General features: G+C 53.1%; 1 protein-coding gene across 1 annotated transcript; it reads right to left on the reverse strand.

The window, feature by feature from the left end:
• Positions 1–108: 108 nt before the first annotated feature.
• Positions 109–24,119, reverse strand: LOC122181141 (myomegalin-like). Its single transcript, XM_042873436.1, is given in 37 exon segments — positions 109–622; positions 832–878; positions 977–1,115; positions 1,188–1,325; positions 1,539–1,717; positions 1,846–1,944; positions 2,059–2,183; positions 2,252–2,621; positions 2,726–2,857; positions 3,000–3,194; positions 3,620–3,796; positions 3,893–4,110; positions 4,323–4,374; positions 4,562–4,797; positions 4,975–5,434; positions 5,513–5,629; positions 5,731–5,893; positions 5,978–6,269; positions 6,363–6,514; positions 6,619–6,701; positions 10,393–10,520; positions 11,221–11,333; positions 11,669–11,806; positions 12,346–12,462; positions 12,639–12,721; positions 13,270–13,348; positions 14,376–14,522; positions 15,389–15,583; positions 15,849–16,028; positions 16,302–16,439; positions 16,655–16,768; positions 17,100–17,258; positions 17,818–18,033; positions 18,146–18,238; positions 18,478–18,597; positions 20,379–20,498; positions 22,899–24,119. Coding segments are annotated over 37 exon segments (6,696 nt in total). The 5' UTR covers positions 24,048–24,119; the 3' UTR covers positions 109–589.
• Between the last annotated feature and the right edge of the window lie 1,049 nt (positions 24,120–25,168).

Raw genomic sequence — 25,168 nt, forward strand, 5'->3', positions numbered from 1 at the left:
ACAGTCCACCCCTGGGAAGTTCAGCACGGAGCTGCTCCCTGGGACAGCTGCTAGGTCCCTAGGAGGCTACAGGAGGGGGCACAGCAGGGATAGGCGTGCTGCAAACACTAGGACCGGAAGGAAACCTTTATTGGGGACCCTCAGGCCACTGAACAGAACGTGTCATTTCTTACATCTTTCTCCCATGCTGGGGCCTTGACATGACCAGGGAGGGCCCAGAAACACAGCTCCAATATCTATACCTCTCTCTGTATATATATACATACATCCATGAGCGGGGGTGGGTATGCAGCAAGGTTACACATGAGACTGAGTCCCAGGGCAAGAGGTGCTTGGGCTGGAGGGCCATGGCACCCCACTCTGAGCACAGTGGGAGGAAGGGGGCAAGCAGTGAAGCATGGGGCAGGCAAAGCCCAAGCCAGCTGCTGCAATACCAAGAAAAGGCAGGTGAAGGGCGCACAAAGTCCCCAGACCCACTAACTGCAGTGCCTGGGACAGTGCTGGGCACCCCTGAACCCTGTCCACTCCAGCCTTCCAGCGTGGGCCATTGTGTGGCCAGGGACATTGCTCCCATTGTTCAACCCGAGGCTCACGCAACAGGCAGGGCTTGCTGGGCCTTCACCTGGTGAGAGAGCATGCACAGCAGTGAGGGCTTGGCTGGAACTGTTGTGCTCCAGGGACAGGGATGCAAAGAGTGAGGGCAGCCCGCAGGATTCACATCAATGCATCCTAGGCTCACCTCACCCTCTGTTGTCTGCCATCTGAGCCCAGCCCCAGATGAGGCCCAGAAACCTTCACCAGGGCGTACAGCCCTGTCCAGGGCAAACTCACCTCCAGGTTTGTCCTGGCCTTGTGCAGCACATTGTGAGTCCTGGTCACTGTGAGGGATAGAGGTACAGAGTCAGTGAGGTTCCTGTGCCACAGGGTGACCCCAGGTACAAGGGTACCAGGGGACCAGCGCAGCTGTGCCACATACACTGGCTGACTATGAACTGCTCCATGCTGTCCTTGAGCTGGGCCATGCTGTGGAGCTGCTTGGCTGTACTCTGCAGAGCATCCTCCCTCTTGGAGAGCTGGGCACGCAGTGCTGTGATCTCACTCTGTAACGCCTGCTCCTGGGATAAGACATATGCTGTGAGCAGTGAGCATCTGGCCTGCTCACCTTGCTGGCTCCCAATGGTGCTCACCTTGCCCTGGTGCTGAGCAGGGCCAACAGGCAGCACGGTGCTCCAGAAGGTGGTGAGGAGTGAGGCACACTCCTCCAGGACACGGTGCAGGGTGCTGGCACTGCCCCAGAGATGCCCTGCACCTACACATCCTGGGACCTGTGGGAAAAAGGTGCGGGAGCAGGTGCTGCTGAAGCACCTCCGTCCCCCTCCCCTGCTATGGGGACTGTGCTGCAAGGATCCAGCCCTAAATCACCCAATCAGCACCTGCACCTGGTAGCAGCCTGGTATGCCCACAGCCACGGAACAGATGGAGTAAGTGGCAGATCCCTGCTTATTGCAGGCCCCCAGCCCATCCTGCCCGCCCTGTACCTCCTTTCCTGCGCTGGACAGCCCGAGTGCTGGGTGTGTCAGGCATGTCAACTCGTGGGCCAGCGCCTTCCCCTCCAGGATGCGTTGCTCCAAGGAACGGTAGGTGTCCATGCACCCAACAACATGAGCCCCCACCGGTCCCTTGCTCTTCTTCACTGGAAGGTTGGCCCTACACGGCTCTGTAGGGAAAGCAGGACTGGTGAGGCGCACTGCTTGCTTCCCCTTGTAGCTCTGCCCTGAGCTCAGCAAGGGTGTCGTGAGTATCTCAGTCTCAGGAGCACTCATGCAGGAGGGCTCAGGTACCTACCAACTGTATGCTGGGGCATGAAAGTGTCAGAGTGTGGTGAAGAAAAGGGAGCTGCTGAGCTGGTGCCAACATCCCGCACGGGAGGAGATGGGAAGCAGCCTGGAAAAAGATCCAACTGAGCCCTGCAGATGGCTGTGGCTGCTGGGCACTTCCCTTCCTCTCTGCATCCCAAGGCCAGGAGCAGGGCTGCCGAGCTGGGCACAGTGCTGATACCTGCACGGGGCTCAGTGGCAGGGCTGGGAAGGCTCTCGTAGACATGCAGCTCCGTGCGCAGGGCCTGCAGGAGCAGGCGGTGCTCTTCACACTGCTGCTGCAGGAGCGTCACTGTGTGCTGCAGCCTGCACAGAGGTGACATGTACGTCCAGAGCCAGCCACAATGCTCAGCCCTGCCATCCCCAGACCTCACCTGTTGTTGTCCTCCTGCAGAGAGAGCCTCTCATCCCGCAGCTGCCGGATGCTCTCCTGGTGCTTGGTGAGCTCCTCTGCCAGCCTCCGGTGCTCCCCACGCCGCTGGCCCAGCTCGGCCTCTGCCTCCCGCACTCGTGAGCAAGCAGCCAGGAGGGCCTCCTGCACCCGTGCCAGCTCTAGGGACACGGAGACATCAGTGTCACCCTGCTCAGCAATTCCCCTCTAAGACACAGGCGGCCCAGCCCTACCTCGAGAGAACTGGTCACACTGCAGCCGCAGGGTCTGGTTGTCCTCACGCAGTGCCCGGTTCTCTCCGCTCAGCTGCAGCCCCAGCTCTGGCCCTTGAGCATAGATGTCACTGGGCAAACCTGCGGAGAGGGACAAGTGCTGAGCCCCTTTCCCCAGCACCAAGACATGCAGGAGGTGAGCACCCAGGGAACATGGCACCCAGTGACCCCATGCAGTGTTGTACCACTGGCTTTGCTGGTGGAGGCCAGGCGGCGTTCGAGCTGCTCCCGGAGCCGGTCGTTGGTGCAGATGGACTCCTCCAGGCGCTGGCGCAGGCTGCGGATCTCCACCAGGTGCTCCTCCAGCAGTTCTGCCCCTGCACATCCACAGACACGTCTTCATGACAGCCACATTGCCCACCCCACACCATGCCCACCACCTGCCTCCCCCTGCCCTGAACCTTCTGGGGCTGAGTCTCCTCAGCAGTGATGCCCCCAGGCTCCCAACATATCTCATACCTGTTAGCTTCTGGCTGTTTGAGCACCCTGATGGCAGTGCCCCATAAAGTTGGCCAGCAGCTGGCATGTCCCAGAGGACAGGGGGCTTGGATAAACTCTGCAGAGCCCCGTGCTGGCACACTGATGCTGCTGGCTTGTTGCCCACTCCAAAGGGGCCCAGCGAGGCTGTGGCCTTTGCTGTTGGCAGCGTCACATCTGCATACACAGGACAAAGTGGTGAGGAAGAGGAGAACAAGGGGCAGAAAGGAAGAATTGGGATGACAAACCCACTCGCCACATGCTTCTTGCTGTGCCCATCAGTGCAGCCCACAGTCTCCCATTCACCCTGAGGAACCGAGGTTCTCCCAGTGTGTGCTGACTGCATGACATAAGCTGGGAAGCCTCAGCCCTTCTACTCAATGGCTACCCAAAGCAGCCTTTTCCAAGGGGTGTTCATCCCACCCACCCTTTCTTCTGTACAAGAGGATCCACATGTCCCCATCATCCCCCTGCAAGAGCACTGGGACTTGGGGAGAAGGAGAAAGGCCAGGGAAGGACATTCAGTCTGGGGGCCAGGGGCCACGCAGTACAATGTAGCAGGGCAGACGGGACCATGCCCCATGCCAGGCGTGCACGCTCACTTTCTCCCAGCTGCCTCTGGAGCACTTGCAGCTCCTGTTGTGCCTTGGCCAGGGAGCAAGCATGGGTCCCACAGCAGCCCAAGGGCACAGGGTGACCAATGGGCAGGAAGGAGTGAGTGGGTGCCTGTGCTGGCAGAGGGGCGCTGTTGGGTTTGGACAAAGAGTCAAAGTGGAGGCCTGGAGACAGGAGAGAGATGAAGAGAGGTGTTAGCGTTGGGCTCTGTGCTGCAGCCATGTGCTGCAGAGGGGCTGCATGCCCCCAGCTCCTGGTACCTGAGAGTCGGGCGGGCTCCTCGGGGCACTGGCTGCACTCGCTGGCTGCTTCCCCATCAGAGCAGGGCTCCAGAACATCGGACACAAAGGAGGTGCTGGTAGCAGAGCGGGACGACTCAGAGGGTGGGTGACTGCTGCCTGGTGACTCACATCGCTCCTGCAACTTCGCCTCCAGTCTCTCAATCACCTTCTCCTTTTCCTGGAGCTCCTGGCTGAGCCTGCAGAGACAGCCCATCAGCGAGGCTAGTGACCCTGCACAGCTGTTCCCTGCTGTGCCTTGTCCACCATAGCATCACACTGTAGTGCAGGGCCACAAGATGCCAAGTACAGGAGAGCAGTGGCATCCCCAGCACAGCCACCCAGAGCACTATGGACCCCCATCCCAAAAGCAGCGATGACCCCCAGGGTGTCCTTCTGGAAGAGGTTGTACCTCAGTGCCAGGAGCTCATGGCTAGATTTATCCTCCCCATCCTGTCGATCCTCTGAAAAAAAAACACAAGAACAATCAAAGAGGAACCACTTAGTGTCCTTTCAGAACCAACAGAACAGCCCACGGCAGGGCAGGTAGCCCCCATGTCCAAACGGTTCCAGCTCACAGCAGCACCCATCAGATCATCCCTTCCCATTCCTCATGCCCCCACACCACCCAGTACCCCCCAAGGCACTTACTGGTGCCCAGCTTATCACTGAGCCTCTCGGCCAGCTGCCTGCCCTGGGCCAGCTGCTCCCGGAAGCCCTGGCCCAGGTAGTAGTCAATGTCGGTGCCGCGAAGGAGCTCCTCAAAGGAGCGCAGGGCATCGTGCAGGTGTTGGGCCAGGCTGCGGCTCACTCCACGGCCCTCACGCAGCGTTTGCCGCAGGTGGGAGAGCTCCCGGGCCTGGGCTTGGATCAGCGAGTTGTATTTCCTGTAGGGTTGGGAAGGAAGGGGTCCCCAGAGCTGCCTACATTACATAGCATGGACAGGTGCCATGGACGTGTGCACACCATCCAGCCCTGGGGCTCTGCAAGCAACCACTTCAGGCAACCCCTGCAACCTCCTGTAGCCCCCCCCATCCATCCCAATACACATGCCCATGCCATACCCTGGCCAAGTAGCAGACTGCAGCTCCTTGGGGAAGCCCCCCCCCAGCTTGGCAGGAGGCAGCTGTGCCTCGAGGAGTGCTACACGGTGCACCAGGTGCTCCAGGTTGCGCTGTGGGCACAGGGTGCCATGGCTGTCTGACTGCCAGCCCTCGTCCTCATCGGTGAGGCTGTGGGGTGGCGATACCGGCACGGTGGGGCACAGCGGGGGCCGCTCAGGGCCTGAGGTGTAGCCACTGGTAACAGAGATGGAACGGGTACGGCGCTGCAGGCTCTGGATCACCTTGTTGGCATTGAGCAGCTGTGCCTTAAGATCCTGGATGTGCTGGCGCAGGGCTCCCACATCAGGCTGGGCCACAGCCTTCAGAGCAGCCTTGCCCACCCTGGGCAGCCCCGAGCGGTGTGGGGAGCCCAGCTCCTCTCCAAGGCTGGGCTCGCTGAACACATCTGGCTCCTCACACTCTGCAGAGGGGATAGCATCACTTCTCTGTGCCAAGCAGGCAAGGCATAAGGACCCCCAGTGCCCCTAGCTCTCCTTACCAGGGCTGGTGGTCTCATCACGGTCAGCTTCAGTCTCACTCCGCCCACATGTCTCATAGCCCAAGTCCTGAAAGTCCACTTGCACATGCTTGCTGAGCTGCTGGGCATGGGGCTCACCTGCTGGGCATCACCACACCAGCTCAGGGACCCCCTGCAGGTTGGGTGCATGCGCAGGGCATGCCGAGCTGGGCATACATCCCACCCACCCCTCCACTCACGGAGCAGGACGTGGTACTTCTCCAGCTGCTCAGCCTGTGCTCGGACCATTGCCTCAGAGGCAGCCAGCTTGTCCTGCAGCTCCTGGCACTGCTTCTGTGCCGCCTGCGAGTGCAGCTCCACACCCAGCCCTGGCCAGCTTCCACAGGGCACCATGCCCTCCACCTGCCAGAGGGGAGATGGGACCGTGAGCCCTCCAGCACTACTCCATTCCTGTTCCCATCCCAATCCCATGGCTGCAGCACTCACATGGCTCCCATCCCCTCCACCTGGGCTGCTGGGGCACAGTCTCTTGGGCGCGTCATCCTGGCACTGTGCCTCCAGTGCAGGGCGCTTGGTGGGCACAGCTCCCCTCTCTGCCAGCAGCCCCTGGCCATCCCCAAGGACACTACGGCCCTTCCGCTGCATCCTGCAGGGCTCTGGTGATGGAGAGTTGCCCAGCCCAGCCTCCTCTTGTTCCCCACTCTCCAGCAGAGATGTGGCTTCACCCATCCGCTCCTTCAGCTCTGCGTTTTCCAGGCACAGGCTCAGCATCGCTTTCCTGGGGGGCATGTGGTGCTGTGAAAGGCAGGCAGCAACCAGGACGGGGGGTGCTCCTCGCCCACCCACCAGCTCCCACGTCCCAGGCTCTTGCCTGATGTGAGACACAGAGGAGAAGCCTGCTTCCTCCAGCTGTGCCTTCAGCTCCCGCAGCTCCTCTTCTGCCCGCAGCTCCTGCTCTGCTGGGGCAGGGGCTGTGCTCTTCTTCTCTGTGCCTCTGCTTTCCTTAGGAGCCCGGGAACCAGTCTGGAGGAACAAAGGCAGATAGAGACATTTTCAAAGGGACCAGACAGCAGCACAATACCTGGCTCTACAACCCCTGTTCACCATGCCATGCTGCCCATGCTTACCTGCTGGGTCATGGTGCTGTGAGCCACCTCTTCCTTAGTGCTGGTAAAGTCAGCATCACCAACCTCTGTCCCTGCAGCCTGACCTAAGGGACAGCAAGGTGCTCAGACCAGTGGCAACAGCAGTACTGCCACTGTCTACATGTCCCCAGCAATATCCATGGCCACCGCAGGCAGCCCTTGGGCAGGTGCCTGCTCTTGCACATGCCTGGTGCTGGGGCACCCCAGCAGGATGAAGGTCTCCCTTCCATCCCTGTGACCTGTCACTTCATTCATGATGGAGCTCCCACTCAGCACCATGCGCTGCCCCAAGGAGCAGACCATTCCAGCAATACCACCCATCCCATCTCATCTCATCCCCTCCAATCACTGCTTCTGCAGCAGCTTGAGCTCACTGCATCAACACTCATGTGCACGACCCACTCACTCAGCAACGATATCCTCAGCTATGGCCACCAGCAGCAGCACCTGATGGGCAGGAAGTCTCACTAGCATTGCCCTAAACTACCTTGTGCAACTGCCCACCCCACCTCAGCACCACTGCTATGCATACCACTGGGTTCTTTGTGTGACATGTACTGGCCTTACAAAGCTACAGCACAGCCATAAGGTCACTTGTATCCCATAGCCTAGCACACAGAGGCAACAACACACAGAAATGTGCACAGGGGGCTGGGGACTATTCTGCCCAACAAATCAGGCAGTGGGTACACTTTTCTGCTCGTTCCCAGTGCCTTAGTGTGTGAGCCCACTCTCTCACAGTCCTCCAATGCAGTCGCAGAGCCCAGCCTGCTCTGCTGGTTGGGGATGGGTCAGGGCAGTGACATCCCTCCCCAGGGAGATAAGAGCCTGGACAGTTCGCACAGCCACGCAGGGTCAGGTTCTGTAGCCCCCACCAAGCTCTGCAGAAGCCACAGCCACTTACCCTGCAGGCAAACCCATGCTATCCGGGCTGAAGCTCCCAACTGAGGGAGCCGAGCATACATAGGGAACGCAGAGGAGATGTAAAATCTCACAAGTGAAGGAGAAACCAGCAGGAAAGCATATAGTTACTAGAACAAGCGCTGAGGACCAGCCAGGAATACACCTTGCAGTAGGGAAGCACCTGAACAGTGGCACCATCAGGAGACCCATTCATGAAAAGCAACTGGGGGGTGGGGTGGGGGTGCCAAATAAATAAATAAATAAACAAACAAACAAATCAGGAGCGATTCCCAGCCTGGGCAGACAGCGCCCCACGTGGCAGAGTACGTTCAACAAGAAAAGACACTGACAGCTACCACACTCCCTTAAGGCAGGAAGAAGCAGCTGGAAGAGGCAGTAGCTCCCTTAAAGTGGCATCCAGCATAGCCAAAGCACAGCCCTGTGACCCCTCAGGGACACAAAGCCAGCAGATGCCAAGCCACCCAGTTCAGTGCTTGCAGACTTGTGCTCAGCACGGGGACACAGCCCTTGGGCTGCTGGCTGCGCTAGAGCAGGAGGAGCACCTGCACGGGGCACTACAGGCAGAGAAGCAAGGCAGAGTGGCTCACAGCCAGCATAGATGCCTTACGGACATGGGAGTATCACCTCTGCCAGCACTTGGCACACTGCTCCTCCCTGCAGTTCTCAGCTGAGAGCACAAATCTCAAATGAGGTGAAAAAAAGGGGGGGAATTGGGGGAGGGAAGGGGAGGAAGAGGGGGAGACAGGTGCTGACGAAAGCAGAGAAGCATGTGCATGGGACGTTCACCAAGTGTTTGACCACTCCACAGAACCCAGAGCACCCCAGGATGCAAATTCAGGGCTCCCCTGCACTCCATGTAGCACTTGTAAAGGGGACAAGAGATGCACCCTGAGCTTTGTATATCACAGACTTCTGTACTTGAAGGAAAGGTTACTGGCTGCAGGACTTGCCCACAGTATTGGCTGCAGTGGAAATTTTCACATCCTTAGGAACAGGGGGTGAGAAACAAGACTCCAAAGGGACTGAGAAAGGAAAGACCTCCACAAAAGGCTGTGACACAGCACAAAGCACTGCACAGCTCAAAAGGATGTTCTTAGGCATGGGTTTCTCAAGCTGGTCCTTCTGCAGGGCAGAACAGTACACAGACAGGTATACAAAGGATAAAGCAAAGCCCAAAGAAACACAGTAGAAAACCTGGGACAACTCTGCTTAAGAGTGATCCCTCTACACCACTTAACATCAGCGATGGTAGCAGGGACAGATCTGCAGTAAAACATGAGCATAACAAGAGCTGGGAGCTGCCAGAGCACCAGCCGAGGCCAAGCAGCCTGCACTGGGCCCTGGGCTCCAAGAGACAGGCAGAAAGCAGAACCAGGATGGATGAAGAAAGATGGAAAGATAAGGAAAAGGACATAGAGGCTCCTACAGAGTGAGTGGCAGAAGGAGAAAGAGATGATCCTACAGAGAGAACTGAGAGGAAGAGAATGAGATGAAGCAAGAAAAGCAAGGCTAGCCAGGTACCAGAGCTGCCCAGCAGCACCAGCTATGAGCCCTCAGGCCACACGAGGACAGATGAACTCACCATGCAGCTAGGCGTAGCCCCAGAGGGGTGCTGACCTGCTGCATGTGAAGGGAGAGCCATCCTGTCTCCTATCCCTGACTGAGTCAAGGAAGACCTCAGCAGAGGTGCAAGGTGTGAGTTGTACGATGTGTGAAGCAGTCACAAGCTGTACAGCAGAGAGGTTACAGGTCCAGAAGGCAGAGCCCAGCAAGATGGAGCTCTTCTGCTCCATGTTCTGCTTCCCCAGCAAACAGAAACATGTTCAAAGGCACAGATTTTGCTCCTGGCACTTTGGGAAATGATTTAATATGAGGAAGCCAACTCAAACACTTGGGAAGTGCTTGGGATATTGGAAACATTTCAGTTCTTACACCAGCCCCAATACTCCTAGGAGAAGTGAAAGACGTCCTAGAAGTTGTACACAGTGGTGCCAAGTGCACTTGGTCCCTAGCAAAGCAGAGGAAGGCCTGGTCCAGTGGGCATGTGGAACCTATGCATGAGATGTGCATGTTACAGACAGGAGCAGACCCAGCCCAGGCTCTTACAGCAGGGAGGAAGCTTTCCTGCAAAGGCACTTACAAGTGAGACTGTGGCAACTTACAATCAAGGGGAGAAACAAAAATAAAAAACTAATAAAAAAATCGGTGAAGTCAATGCTGGAGTAGGATTTGGTTTGAACATAATTGCTGGTTCTACAAAGAGACTTGTGGAAGAAACCCTATGCAAGTGCCATCAGGTCTTGCAGCCCTTCTCAAACTCTGTCTCTGGAACCCGTATCTCCAAACACTCCTTTTGTGCCAGTAGCCATCAACCCAAGAGGGTGATGTCACTGGGTAGAAAAGCAGGGAGGGAATACAAAAATTCACACTCATGCACTTGGGAGATGAGAGAGAACATTTGGTGTTTCCTTCAGAGAAAGGGAATCTTTATTTGGCCCATAGGGTAGGGAAAAGGGAAAATGGAAGGAAATCAACTAAAATGGAATGATCTGAATGTGCAAATACATCAGCGGGCACCGGGGTGAGTCAGACAGGAACATACATGAGACACAGGTGAATTGCACTGATCGCCATTTCCAAAGCAGCTCAAAAATAAAACAAAAAACCCTGCACCGGTTCTATCTTAGTACCATTACTAAGTACCAAAGCAACCCTCCCAGAGTCAGTGAGACAGGCTCGCTCAGTTAGTGAACCATTTCCGTGGCAGGCGGGCGAGCGCTAGTGCTCAGAAGGCATGCTGGGGTAGGACTCTCACACGCTCCTGTTCCCCACCTCCTATGGGGCCCTGTGTCTCCAGCCTGCTCAAACGCTCCAAGCTTCTTCCAAGAGCTTCTTCCAGTTGTCCCCGGAGCTCTTGGACCCCTTCCAGCTCCACCTGCAGAGTGCAGTCTCTCGCAGCGCTAAGCAGACACACCACACAGAAAGGAATAGGGTTAGATAGGTGCAGCAAGTGCACACCAAATTGGCTCCTCCATCCAGGACTTTCACTTCCCCCAGGCACAGGCCCTGCACACTCCCATAGGTGGCTCAGACACCTCTCACCTCTCCAGTGCACAGCCATCCCCAAAAAAGGCTCCAGTCCGTGCTGGGGACCCCTAGTCACAGCTGTTCTTCAATACTTACTGCAGTACTTCACGTACATGCTCTCTTGCTGTCAGGTAGCTCAAATATCCCAGAGGCTGCAGCCCCATGAAGGGCAGGGGATTAGCATGGAGGACAAAGAATGCAGTGGTATGCCACTGTGGGACAGCCTCCTCGATAAGAGCCTAGAGAGATCTTTATCAACCCAGCAGTTGGTGAGGAATTTGGCAGGGTGAAAACAGCAGCCTCTGAAAGGTAGCCATATGCGGGTGGGAAACTGAGCAGGGAGTGAGTAAGCCAAGGAACGGGGATGGAAATCCCAGGGCTTGAACAAGAAACAGCAACGGGAGGAGGTTATATATCATTTAAAGCTGGCCACTGCAATCTCTTTAAGGGAAAAAGGCAGCCTAAGATCTGGACTCCTAAAACAATCATTGCTTCACGGGTTGCCCCACTGGCCCACACACACAAATCCTGGCAACAAGCAGGGCAGCATGGAGCCGAGGCAGCTTTGCTTACCTGTCTGGGTGTGTGTGAAACTTTACCAGGCTGCTGTAGAGCTGCCTCTCTGCCTGGAGAGCCTCATTTAGCCGATTCCTCTCAGCCACCAGCCCTTCCAGCATCAGCAACAGCTGGTCAAAGGGAACAGACAAGATGTAACACTGAGATAAATCAAAGGAGGCATCTGGCTGCTCAGGGATACAGTGGTTTCTCCTTCCAGATGCACCAACACCTCTCTTGCTTGTACAGAAGCTATTGAGTATTGCCAACACTGGACACCACTCCCCAAAAGTCTATGCCCTTGAAACAAATGCCAAAGGGAACCAGTGCTTTCTATTCTGTTATATGCAGCCAGCTCTGAAGAACATGCACACCTCAGCATATCCAACAGCTGAGAATAAAGCATTGTAACTGAGCACCAGATAAAACACAAACACATTCAAACTTGCCCTGCAGGACACACTACCTGCTGCCTTCTGTTTCCAGTAGCCTCTTGTCCTCTCGACTCTGCTATGGCCACTTTCTCGCGGAGTACCAGCACTTCTTGTGTCAGCCTTTCCACTGCCGGAATTTCTTCAGGATCTACCAGCTGCATCTGCAGATCCTGAAAAGCAAGAGGCAGGAGGGATCTGTGGAGAAGGGATCAATAACAAGGACAGCTGGAAACTTGTGACCCTCCCTGGAATGCAGTTACCAACATATTCCAGTGCTAGAGAAGACCTGGGTCTCCTAGGAAAGAAATGCCAATGCATCCAGCATGTATTAACATAAACAACTGCTTGGAGCAAGAATGAAGAAGGAACACAACATCTGTTTAAAGTGCTCAAGAAAGTTGCAATCAAGGAACAAAAAGTCTAATAATGACACTCTCAGGATTTGGGGCCCATAACTTCCAGCTCAAGACAGAGGGCTGTTGGCAAACCAAAAGCAAAATGATACACAAACAGCCACGTTGCTCTGAAGAGGCTCCTTGCAGTAGTAGAGGTACTTGGTCATGGCTATCACAAGCAGCCTGCAGCTTGGTTTCTGATGTCTTGCCATTCATTGGAAATGAGTGACCACGAAAGACAGGATGCAGGGAAAGCAGAGACTCCACTGCAACAGTCTCAGAAGAAGCTGACCCAGCACAGCATGTTATCTCACCTTGATGAGGTCCTCTTTGATCTGGATGCTTCTGGTCAGAGACTCTATATCAGAAGCCTGCACCTGCAACTCTTCCTCCTGTGTGGTCACAACAGACTGGAGAGCAGCAAGTTCCCGCTAGGAACAAAAGAGGAGTGTGTGAAAAACTTCAGAAAGGTAAAACTGCACTGCAAGCTGCTGCTCCATCTCTCACTGATGCACACTCATGATGGGGGGTCCAAAACCTTCATGCGGGGCAGCCCAAGGGTCTCCTGTAGGCAGGAATACTGCCACAGGCTTCAGCACAAACTCACTCTGCTTTCCCTTTCCTTCTTTGCCATTAGCTCCAGCTCCTCTTTGGCATTAGCAAGATCCTTCTCCAGTTCTGCCGTTGATGCTGCAATTGCAAGGACAGTTTGATTACTGCAATGTTATCATGTGTCAGTTGCTTCCTCTGACTGCAAGATTAGACAGAATCTCTCTTCGAAAAGACCAGTCCACAATGATTACACTCCCCACCACACTGCCTCTTACTAAACACTCTTCTTCCCTTCCTGACTCTTAAGCAGCAGCCCAAGATAACAGAAGTATCCCAGGCCTCCTGTCTTCACCCTGGCAAAGATGACATGTCCTGGCCTTAGAGCACAACCCAAACCAGCCACGTTATTCTCATCCCTATCTGAACCACTATGTCAATCCCTTCACGACTGCTACACAACTGCTTGCACTGAAGTATCTCACTTCAAATCAACCTCTCTCTTTTCCACACACCCACTCCCAAGACATCCATGAACCATCACTCAAAGGAGAGGCACAGCTTTATTTCAAAACATTTGCTCTCGCTCAAAGCTCTTCACTCTCCAATGGTTTCATGTAAGTATGCTTGCCCCACAGCAAGAAAAGTCCTGGTCTTGTTTGAGGACCCTGAGAGAAGCTGTCACTCACCTCCTTCTGTCAGGCAGGTGTTGTCCTCCTGTGGAGGTCCAGCAAGGTCTGCAGCTCCACAAGCTCTTTGCAGTATTTCCTGAAAACACAAAGGCCTCTAGGTTTGCACCTTTACAGGGAACCTCACAGCTTCCCCAGGGCTCTTAAGACTGCAGCAAACCTGCTGGCTACTTTGTCGATGCCTCTGAAACACGACAAAGCAATGACAGTCAGCCAGTGGGGACAAGAGAGTTGCACACAAGATGGAAGCTGTATGTTTGGGCAACAGGGCTCTAGCCTTATTTTATTTGGCACTAAGAGGTTGCTGGCAGCAAGCTTCTTTATAGTCAGGATTAAGCAAGTCAAGTTTCACTCAACTGCAGCAACCACATCTTTCAACTGAGATTCTGTACAGACCTATATCTTCATCCAAAGACATGGCCCAGAGGAACTATGCAGGTAGGAAAACACAAAGCTGTGCCCAAATACACATATTGGGAAGTCTCCAGATCTCATTTTCATCCCAGGAATAGAAGTGAGCCACCTGCTTGCAGCTGCTTAAAAACTTTCAACATCTCATCTCACCAATAAACCATTAACAGCTGCTCAAGCAGGAACATGGCTTATGTAGCCTTACAGTTGCGCTCAGCCTCAAAGGGTTTTTTAGCAGAGCTGCTTTAAAAATACCAACCCCAATTGTGGAAGAGACAGTAAACACCCAGCAGGCTCTGCCAAGAATTAGTGAGACCTAAAATTAGCTCCCTTGTCCCCTCCAGTATGTGACAATGTCAGGAGGGAATTACAATACAGTGGCACAGCTCAGCCCAAGGAAGGACTGGGTCAGTGCTGGAAGGTCAGAAGGCAGATTTTTTTCATACTCACTTGTGCTTATTGCCTGATCAAAACAAGAGTGACAATGAGTGACAAAGTCTAGCGGAATCAAGGTCAGAGCAGCCAGGCAACATTTCTGCTCCTCAATTCTGCTCTGTCACTCCTAAGCCTCTCTCCTAATCCCACTTTCAGTACTACCATTCCCTGTGGCACTCCCCTCAGTAAGTTCCTCCTGTGGCAATGCACTCTCTCCAGAGCCCCAAAACCACAGGCAAAACAGAGTACGTGACTCTTACCTGCACAGGCTGTTGTCTGTCCTGCTTCAGCAGAGCATTACCAGGCGCCTGGATCCTGACAGGCTCCTTCCTCAACACATGCTGACGCAAGAGTTGTAACTCACAGTTTCTTTCAGCCAAAGCATGCACCATCTTCTCAGTAGTGGCCTGATTGAGCAAGGAAAAAAAAACCAAACCAATAGGGCTGTGACCTCAGCTTTCTTAGAGACTACAGGAAAACATCTTGATATTTTTCTGTCACTTGATAATAAAAGTGTTCTGCAAACAGTCTGGGAGCTACTGCTTCTGGTCACTCAGTTATTCCACTGCAACCCTCTCACTTCTGCTTGCCAGACAGCTACAGCCTCTCTACCTATCTACCTACTGAGGAACAAGTCTCTCAGTTTCCTTTTCCCACTTCAGAAGGAAAAAAAAGAAGGAAAAAAAAAAAAAGCAGGAGAGAGATGAGATGAGAGAGTGTTTAGCTTTACAGACTCCTCTTTTTTATGAAAGGAAACTTGATGTGAAGTATCTCAGTTAACACTGAATCGTATCCAGTGTGCAAGAGCAGGCAGAGCAGGAATTGTGGCATTACATGTCCAGGATCCTGCAGCAGTTTGACTGAAGTGTAAGTTGCAGTGCAATGAGCAGAGCTTTCTCAGAGTTCTGATCTACACAAGAAACAGCTGAGCCTTTCCTTCTGGTCTATAACACAGACCTACACGAGTAGCAACCCCATCATGGTCCCTCCACTGCCTCAAGACTGAGAATATGGATACCCAGGAGGATCCCCACCTCCTTCCCCATTACATATAAGCACTGACAAGCCACTCAGTGACAGGGATCTAAGAGCTGAACACTGCTACAAGTGCTCCTTATCATCATGTGACCAACCTAAAAGCAGCTTGGTGGTTCTCCAGCACTCAGCAGCTCCAGACAGACACCAGCAGTTACCAGACAGCGGCTTCAATACACTAACATGAGGCAGAATCATACACCCCAGTGTCCCCACTGCAGCACTGCACACAACTCACTTTGCTCCACTGCTCCTTGGTGCTCATGGCCTGCAGCAGCTCCCGGATTTCAGCATCATGCTCCATAGCTTGACGGTTCCTGTCACTGAGAAGCTCCTGCAGCATTTTTTCCTTACGCTGAAGACGTAAGCACAGCTCCTCTGCTACCTCACTCTGTCCTGGGCCCAGCTTGCACAGCAGAGTTGCCGTGAGCTCCTAGACAAAAGGAGAGGAAGGGAGAGATGGAGGGACATTGCTATGAACAAACTGCAATCTGTTCAGGGAGAAACAGCTCTTCAGTCCAGATGGAGCTAAGACGACAATGTTTAAGAAAGCACAGGTATTCACATGTGCTGAAAGCAGCCAGTTTCCAAGGTACCAGAAACCACTTAGCAACAGGCAGCCAAGAAGCTCTGGCCTTGGACCACTCTCTCTGCAGACAACCTGGCTAAATGCTTGAGAGTCTAAGCGAAGGCCTTACCTCCACTTCCTTGTTTCTGTCATGCAGGCAAGTCTGCAGCTGCTGAATGATCCCCTCCTGCTCCTTTTGCCTGCTGCAGGATTTGGCCTCGATCTCCTCTTTGAGCCAGCGGAGATTTTCACAGGTTGCTGACATCTGCTCTAGTTCCAGTGTTTTAGCTTTCAAGAGGCTCTCCAGGCTCTAAGGACAAATAGAAGGAGCTCAATCAGGGGCAGGGACCTTACCCTGAACAAAGACACACACACATCTCCATCCTTTCCAGGCACCGCTTTCACCTCTACATCCAGACCAGAAACATGAGAGCCCCAGGAACCTGCCCAGCACACAGGGACAGAGGAAGCCAACACCCCACAACTGCTCTCCCCGACAAAAGACTGAGCATTCACATGAAGCTTTGCCTTGCTCCACATCACAGCCAGGCTGGATTTGACACAGCCAGGTACAGGAACTCACATGAATGGTGGCCTCGTTGCTGGACAGGACGTTGCGCAGCCTGTCCAGGTCACCTCCACGCTCTTTTATTGAGAGACGGAGCTGTTGAAGCTCTTGTTCTTTCTCCTCTAGGGCACAGAACTTCTCATCTACTGCTCTCTAGAATGAGAATTGTGAAATACTCAGAGTGGGATAGAAAGGCTCTGCAGCTTATTGCTCTGCATGGATCACTTCAGCTCTCCCTTCCAGAAGGCTTCTCTGGAAGAATGGGTCGTGAGGAACATGGAGGTCAGCATGGGGCTGTACTATTGATGGTAACCCAAAGATTAAGCCACATGAAAAACAGGGATGTGTTACTAACAGGTTATGCTCACCTCCAGCGCAGCATCCCTGTCGCTGACTCTCTGCTGCAGTTTCTCCAGCATAGCATCCATGGCTGCAGAGCTCCTGCCCAAGCTTTGCTGGCATTGCAGAAGTTCCCTTGATTCCTAAAGAAGTAGCACACCGCCAATGCAGCTGTTAGTCCAGAAAACACCTGGACAGGAGATTGTGCATTTGACCTACTCCCTACATTAATGGGAATTAGAACACCTGCACCTGGTTGACTAGGGTCCATCAGGGCTCACCATGCTGTGAGCTGAGGTATTTGGACATCTGTACCAACTTCCTCACCTAGGGAACACAGAAGCATTTTTTTCCTTCCCTTCTTTGATAGGTGTGTATGAAAGGTACAGACCACCTTCTGCATCTCCAATACCAAAGGAGGAGGAGCAGGGGCCCTCGCTAGTTATGCTCAGTTTGAGTCTTTCTGAATCTCACCTGCAGAAGCTGCTCTTTGCGAGCCAGGTGCTGACTCAAACACTGAACCCTCTGTTCTTGGGCCTGCAGCTCACGGCACTTTTCCCACTCCACAGCCTGGATCTGCTGAGCCTTGTCCTGCAGCTCTGCTTGCAGCTGCTGTACCACAGCACGCAGCTCCTGTGAAGGAAAAGCGCACACCTTGGTGTTCAGTCCCCAACAGACCTATGAAGAGTAGCTGAATCTGAAGGAACCAAGAACAACAAGGACTGACAGGAGAGCTCTGCAAATAAAAAAATGCTCTGCAATACTGCAGCTCTCACATCTCAAAATATACTTTCATAGTGAAGTTGGAATTTATTTTCCTTCCCAGGAAATCCATCCATCTAAATGCTTTACCCTAAACACAGGCAGAGCTTTACAATCAGTAACAGCTATCCCACCTCAGCAGCAGATGTTAACTTTGTAACACTGCAAAAAGAAACAGGACATTTGTAACAGTACGAAGTGTACATGCCATAAAACACCCTCTATCTGTCACATGTCTCTGTGGATCGTAAATCCTCAGAAGGGAAGCCAAGGAGGCTAAAAATTCTCCATGCCATACTCAAGACAGGGTTAGTCAAGTGTGTCCACACCGGTGTAGGCAGAAGCGATGAATGAGAACAGAGTATTGACTACACTAATGCTTCTTAATTCTTACAACTGAGGAGACTTCCAGGCTGTGTGTGTGCCATACCTGGTTGTGTTTCCAGGTTGCCTCTCTCTGCTGCTCTTCTTCCTGTACCGTGGTCTCTAGGAGCTGAGCAGCCCTCTTGGCTTCAACCAGCTGATGCTCTTTCTGGCGCTGAGCTCTTTTCAGTTTCTGCACCTCCAGCTGCGTGCAGAAAAGTGTGTTCTGAAGATCAAGCAGTGCCACTTGCTGCTCCTGAGATGAAGGTGTGCTCTCTGACATCTGACAAGAGAGAGAAACTGAGAAATTGAACATTCACTTCACAAGAGGGATTTAAAAACCAAAATCCCTGCAGCACCAAACCAGATGTATTTCAGGCTTTCCCAGGACATACCTGCAACTGCCCCAGCTGGCTTCTGTGTAACATGTCCTGCAGCTTGGCCATTGTCTCATTTTGCCCTTCAATGACATGATACAGCTCTTCTGTCTGTGAATGAAAGGATGGAAAGCAGTCATCGGCAAGCCAAGCATAAACCCTTCCATTTCAAGCCTCCAGCATGGACTGTGATACATCAGTGCCACACAACACTAAGAGCTTTGCAGGAACTAATTTAATGAGATTTGGGATGCACAGAAACGGCTGAAGCATTTATTTTCAATCACTGCCTACACAGCTAGCTTCCAGTGAGCACCAACCCACCCGCCCTGCCCATCCTATACTAGTACCTCACTCTCCTTGCTCTTCAGGGCCTCGTTCAGACTCTGAATTGTATGATCTTGTCTCTGTGATGTTTCTCGTGCAGATTTTAATTCACAATTCAATTCATTCAGCTTTTCCTGTAATAACTGAACACAAAAAGATGTTGGTCTAATGCGATACATGAAACACCATTAACTCAAGTCCCACAGCCCAGGTATTCACCAGATCAAGACAAACAAGCCAAAGCCCTTCAGCACTGTTTGTGCTGGGTGGAGAGCAGCGAATAAACAAATCATTCTTTCCTCAATATGACTTCTCCAGTGCTTTTAGTCCCTCCAATGCAACCATCACGTGCAGGGTGGAGGTTCCATGTTTGGGTTCACACATCATGCTGCCTCCCACATACCATGGGACAGGCTTGCTCAGACTGCCCAGGACCCTTCCCAATTCCTAGCATGCATGCTCCCTCCTGAGGGAAGAGCTACTTCAGCTCAAACACTTCCCAGTAGATCTGAACAACAGAAAAGAAAAATAGGAAAAAAAAAAAAAACCAACAACAACAACAAACCACCCCATTTGGAGAAGCTACACATTCTAAAAACTGTTTATGCTGCTTCTGATGTCACCCAGAATACTGCAGCTGCACCTTTACCATCCTCCAGCCCGTCCTCTTGCTGCCTCATTCCACTACCCAGGTACTGTTGCAGCAGCTGCTGGTCTGCTGGCCGAGGTGATTGCACATTTGAGCCGACTACAGGATTATCTAGCCTCAAGTTCTGGCTTCAGAACAAAGGAATCTAAGGAGTGCCAGCATGCCAACAGCATGGCTACCGAGGGGAACTTCTCACTAGCTCCAATCTTTGATTTACAATCTGAGACACTTCTGCCTTAGACTTTTTTTAAACCTGAAGAGAGTAACATTATCTCAAATAGTTTTAGGACAGTTCTCTGCTTTCACCAAGTTGTACATGAGCAGTGCAAACTGTTAAGCAACTGCTTATTAGCATTTCTAAACATGCTGCCGTTGCCATTCTTAGTCGATATGCATCTGCTTTGGAACTGAATTAAGCCTCAGTTTCACCAGAAGCTGGTGCAGCCACAACCTCTTCTTGTTATTCATTAGTTCACACACCTGTCATGTTATCTCTTCTCCACCAGACACTCCCCCTAAACTGTTTAAACACTTCACCTGCATTTACAGAGCCTTGGGCCTGTTCTATTTCTCTGTCAACCTCAACCAGATCCAACAGCTTGCAGATGACCTCAGATTACAAATAAAGATTGTGTTCCAATGGTTTTGTTGTTGTTTTTGTTTGTTCTCTCCTATTGAACCCCTCTATTTTCCCCGTGGATGTAGTTTACCTTAGAGTTTAAGAGCATAACCAAGAACATCTACCCCTTGGAACACATGTTAAATTTGATCTGCTTCAAGACAGCTCAGCTTTCCTAGTAAATAAACTTACAGCCTTAAAAGCTAAGTGAAGATGTGATCCTCCTCTGCATTGATCTCCCTTAAAGCTTGCAAACAAAACAAAACAAAAGGCAGCAGCTGTCTAAAAAGGCAGGTGTTCTTCTCTCCTGCACCAGACTCAACTCATGCAAATCCAAGAGTGAGGGAAATAGCCCTGTGGTACCTCTGCTTCACCAGCTCTCAGAAGGCTCACCAAGCAACTGGAAAGTTCCTTCAAAATCGTGGTTTGCAAAAAATAAAATATGAAAAATTTACACAGCAGAGCTGGAGGAAAAGAAAAGCAAATGCTTTTAACTCGAGCTACAGACAGCAGCACTAAGATCCCCAGGCCAGCTCACACACCTTTGGCTGGAGGGGAGTTACAGGTGTCTGCCTCTGGAGAGGCCTAGGGGCAGCCTTCAATACTAACTACAACAGACTCGTTAGGCACTGAATTTGCTGTTTACAAATGAATACCTGGTTGGTAGCTTCAATTTGCTGGATTTTGCTCTGCGGTTCTGTAGCACATAGATTGGCTGTGCACTCCCTCGATGCAGAATCACCTGGAGCTGGCTTTTGATGTTCATCTTGCAGATTCTGGGGGGAAAAAGAAATAAAGAAGAAGAAAAAAAAAAAAAAGAGAGAGAAATGGTTCAAACCTTGCACTGTCATTTGGCAGCCCTTGCAGCATGGGCTCAAACGCCCCTCAGGGCTTTTGTCTCTCCAGAAAAACACAATGCCCATGTCTGCCTTCCCTTGGGTGGTGGTTGGCACCTAGCTGCCCTCTGCCTGACTTGGCAGGGGTTCCCTGCTGCCCAAGGCTCTGCTGAGACCGCCTGTCACTCCTCACTCCCTTACTGTGAACCCTCTGTTGGTGCTTCGTGGGGCCCTTCCTCACACCTCCCCATGCTCCAGTGCTTCAGCCCCACAAGCCATAGCAAATTCAGTGCCCCAGCTAAGAGATTTCACCCATGAGACAAACCCACACACTGAGAATGGGAACAGCACACTTTCTCCTCTACTTCCCCTTCCCCGCATTTTCCTCCTCCTTTACCACAGCCACCTTTGTCAGAAGCAGCACGCTTGTCCTTTTTTTTTTTTTTTTTTTCCCCTAAATCAGTATTTTGATTGTAATCTTTTCCTCAGTGCCCTTTCTTCAGCAATGCCAGCACCCACTAACTGAAACAAAACACTTCTATAAAAAACAAGGGCAATAATATCTGCACTGTCTAAACCTCACATCTGCACCAAACAGTGGGTAAAAGACCGGCTGTGAGAGCATAATGCCTCCCTGGCTGCCAGCACCAGCACCAAGGGCAGTGTAAGAGCGTGCCTGATGAGGGTTTGGCTCAATGGTATCTCCTTGGAGCTGCAGTGAAGGAGAAGCATTGTTGGTTTAAAGAAAAATACCCAAGAGGATGGTTATCTAAGGGATTACATGCCCCGGACACTAGATTGCAGCAATAAATGTAAAGTAGAACTGCAATTTCACAAAGCAATAAGGGCAGCGTGATCCTATTAAAAGAAAAAAAAAAAAAAAAAACAAAAACAAAAACAACAAATATAGAAGCACTTATGCCACACCCTGTACTCAAGCCAGTTACAGCTTGAGTGAGGTCACACCATAAGATGGTCAGGACAACACCTAGCAGGGGGATTCTTGGCAGGGACATCAAAGGGCAGAGGCTGAAACTCCCCAAATCCTTTCCAAGAGGAGGGTGAAACCCCCCCACACACAAGCCATAAGCACGTCACACTGACTGCGCCACCTTCTGTTCATACAGAGCCTGTTTTTATGCTGTAAATACACCCTTAGCTATGAAGACGAGCAACCAGCAACACAGCATATAGCAGCAGCGCCTACATCCTGCTTCACATCTTCATTCACTGGCTGCAAGGGCAACGCTTTTGTGAGGCAGATTAGTTTTCAGTGTCCTACATCCCGCCCTAGCAATTTCTTGAGCCGAGCTTTATGGGAAAAGCACAAAGCTCAGGAAAACGCCTGAGCAGATGGGGCAGTAAGCAGCACCCACAGAATAGGAAGCATAATTGAGCACAGCATCAGTTGCCATAGTAATAAACAAGCTTTTTCCTAATCCCTGAGGCTATCTGGAGAATTAGGCAGCACTAAGGCTGCTAATGCGAATGCAATTAGCCTGACATGGATATTCCTGAATTGAAGCTGAGTGGGGCCTTCTATTCATTACAGAAAGTGGTGAAGGAGTTACAAGTTCAGCTTTTGACTTCACCCTAATGACGATTTCATAAAAGCCAGCAGAACAGAGCAATCAAGCTGCATGAGGACCACCATCTACATAGCCAACAGGAGCATTTGCTGCCTTTTCACAACACCTGCCATTAATGGATGAACCTTTTCAAAGGATCAGAAAATAAACCAATTATCTAGAATACCAACCCTAAAGTCATCCCCTGGCACAAATCCACCTGCAAGGAAAACACCTTTTCCTCAAGGCACGCTCCACAGCTGCTTGCACAGAGCAGCACGCTCAGCTGGTCTGAGACCTGATCTGCAGAGCAGGGTGATGGTGGCAGCATGACAGGCAGGCTCCTGACATCCACCATTACCAGCACACAAAGAAAACACGTTTGGTGGAAAACACATGCCCAGGAGCTTAAAACTTTCCCTTTTGTTGTGGGTAAAAGTCAAATCAGCTTCTTAAAGAGAAAGCTATAAAGTGAAACTGGCATTCTCTCAGCAGAAAATGCAAACGCTTGCAAGGAGCTTAGAGCTTGCTAGCACACTGCATTCATTCAGAGGAGCTTCATTTCCCAGAACACAAAAGAGGAAAACAGATGACAAGAGAACAACAAGGGAGAGAGAACGCACACCTAAAAAGGACTGAGCTGCCTATTCTTAGCCCTTGGCTCAGCTACACGTGTCTATCTGTGTTATCTCAACACAGAAGAATGCCTAATGGTCCCAAGGGCCGAGCAGCAGTATGCAGCTCAATGGAACGGCTGCACAGTGACCTCTACCTGTACCCGCAGTGGCATATAATCCTCACAGAGGTCGTCCCACAGCTCTTGTAGTTCAGGAATCTCCAAGGGAAGACCCAAGGGAGCTCTGGAAAAGGATTTTCTGTCTGCATTCAGGAAACCAGAACCAGCATACGCTAAGCCAGCAGAAGCACTTCCATCTGCCAAGTCACCGCTAAGCCTGGGGGGAGGCAAGCTGGACTTCACAGGAATAGGCAGCCTGCTGCCTCGTGGGCTCTGGATGGGCTTGTAGTCTAACCCCTTGATCAAGCTGAGTGCCAGCTCCAGCCTGTTCCCACTCAGTGATGAGCTAGGGGTCATGCGGTCCTCTGCAAAATCGTCACATTTCCCGTTCCCCTTCACTCCCTTATCCACATCTTCATCCTTCTGCTGCGGAGCGCTGGCCTCCACTGTTGTGTCTAGGGACTCAACAGAGGATGCAGGCGTGCCCTCCTCCATGCTCTCCCCATCCATGGGCCCTCTGGCGCCAGCAGACTCCGCCGGGTCACATACAGACGACTCCTCATTGCCCATGCTCACTGACCATCGGCTGGACAGCCCACAGGAGATGCTCCTGGCCACTTTTCGTGGCACTTTGCAAATTGCTTCATAGTCGGCATCGGCCACACGCAGCGCGGCACAGCCCCGGCACCGCCGCGGGCGGCTGGCGGCTCCCTCCGAAGCATGGCAGCTGTGAGGCTCCAGGCCGTGTTCATCTTGGTCCGTCCAGTATTCGTACCCAGAATAAGCAAAGTCCTCCTGAAGGAGGGCAGCGTACCGCGCGTCAGGCAGGTTAGAAAGGTCCACAGTTCCATCTCCGGCTTTCTCATCCGCGCCAGGCTCTTCATTGTTCCTGCGGTACATGCTTGCAATGCAGAACTTGAGGCGGTCCTTTTCCAGCAGCAACTTCTGCAAGCGCTCGATGGAGAGGGCCTCGATGCGCGCGATGACCGTGTCGAACCTGTAGATGCGGTCCAGCATGAAGGCACACTTGCTGCACGCGAACTCGCCTCTGCCATCGCGGCACAGCTCCCTGCCCAGGACATGGGAGAGCAGCACCTGGAGGTTGAGCTTGGCCGTCGTGTGGAAGATCCATCGCCGCTGGTTGCCGCACAGCTCGCGGGCACAGATCCGGCAGGTTTCCTTCATTCTCTCTGCCGAAGGCGCCCAACCCTCCTGCCGGGGCTTCTCGAGGCGCTTCTCGAGGCGCTCCCCGAGGCCCGCACCACTCTCAGCGCATCCCCCGAGCACCGCCTCCCTCAGCCCCGCAGCGCAGCCCCCTCCACCGGGCCACACGCCGGGGCTCCCGGCTCTACGGAAACCCGCCGCCCCTCGCCACCTCTCGCCTCAGCCCCACCACGTCGGGGCGGCTCCTCTCCTCACAGCCCCCAGCCCTGAGGCCGCCCCTCTTCTCACAGCCCCCCTTTCTCCTCACAGCCCCCACCCTGAGGGTACCCTCTCCCTCCTCACAGCCCTCCGACCCCGGGGCTGCCCCTCACCCCGGGCTGGCCCCCCCGCCCCCGGCCCCGCCGCTCCGCCTCCCCCCCGAAGATGCTCCTGCCACGGCGGCGCCCGGCTTCTGGCTCAGATTTCAAGATGGCGGCGGGCGACAGCTCGGCGCGTACGCGGCGGCCGCGGTGCCTGCCGGGATTTGTAGTTCTTACTCCCGGCGAGCGCGCATGCGCAGTGCCCGCTGTGTACGCGCGAGGTTGAGCACAGCACAGTGCCATCCACAGCTGCAGAGTGCAGTGCTACTCTCAGCCCCAGCGCCAGCAGCGCCTGACTCCAGTACGGGTCCATGTGTCCTCTCCCGGTCCCATAGAGGACCACATGCAGGTGGCTCACGCACTGTCACCTGGGCCACCATAGGGCAGATGGCGCAGGCAGCTGCGGGGCCCCAAGGTGCTCTGTCACAGCCCAGTGTCCCCAGCACCACACCGCAGCACCAATCCCCAACACAGCAGGGTGAGGACAGCTCCAGCCATGCCCCACCGACAGCCACACACAGCCTCCAGTGCTGCACCCACCTGCCCTGCCGCAGCCTTGTCCCTCTGCTGCAGGTCACACCTCTCAGCCGGCAGCATCTCCTCCATACAGCCCAGCTCCTCCATCCTCCTGCATGCAGAGAACAGCGAGGGATGCTCAGCCCTGGAGTGGCACCGCTGAACCTGGCTGGAGTAGCACCCGGTGCACACCTACCTCTGGGCCACAGTGTCACAGCCATCTCCACTCCTGCTGTCCCCCTTTGTCCTCGTTGCCTCTTTCAGCTT

Source organism: Lagopus leucura, unplaced genomic scaffold, assembly GCF_019238085.1.
Source record: "Lagopus leucura isolate 7727_CA_CO unplaced genomic scaffold, USGS_WTPT01 Super-Scaffold_100009, whole genome shotgun sequence".
NCBI lineage: Eukaryota > Metazoa > Chordata > Aves > Galliformes > Phasianidae > Lagopus > Lagopus leucura.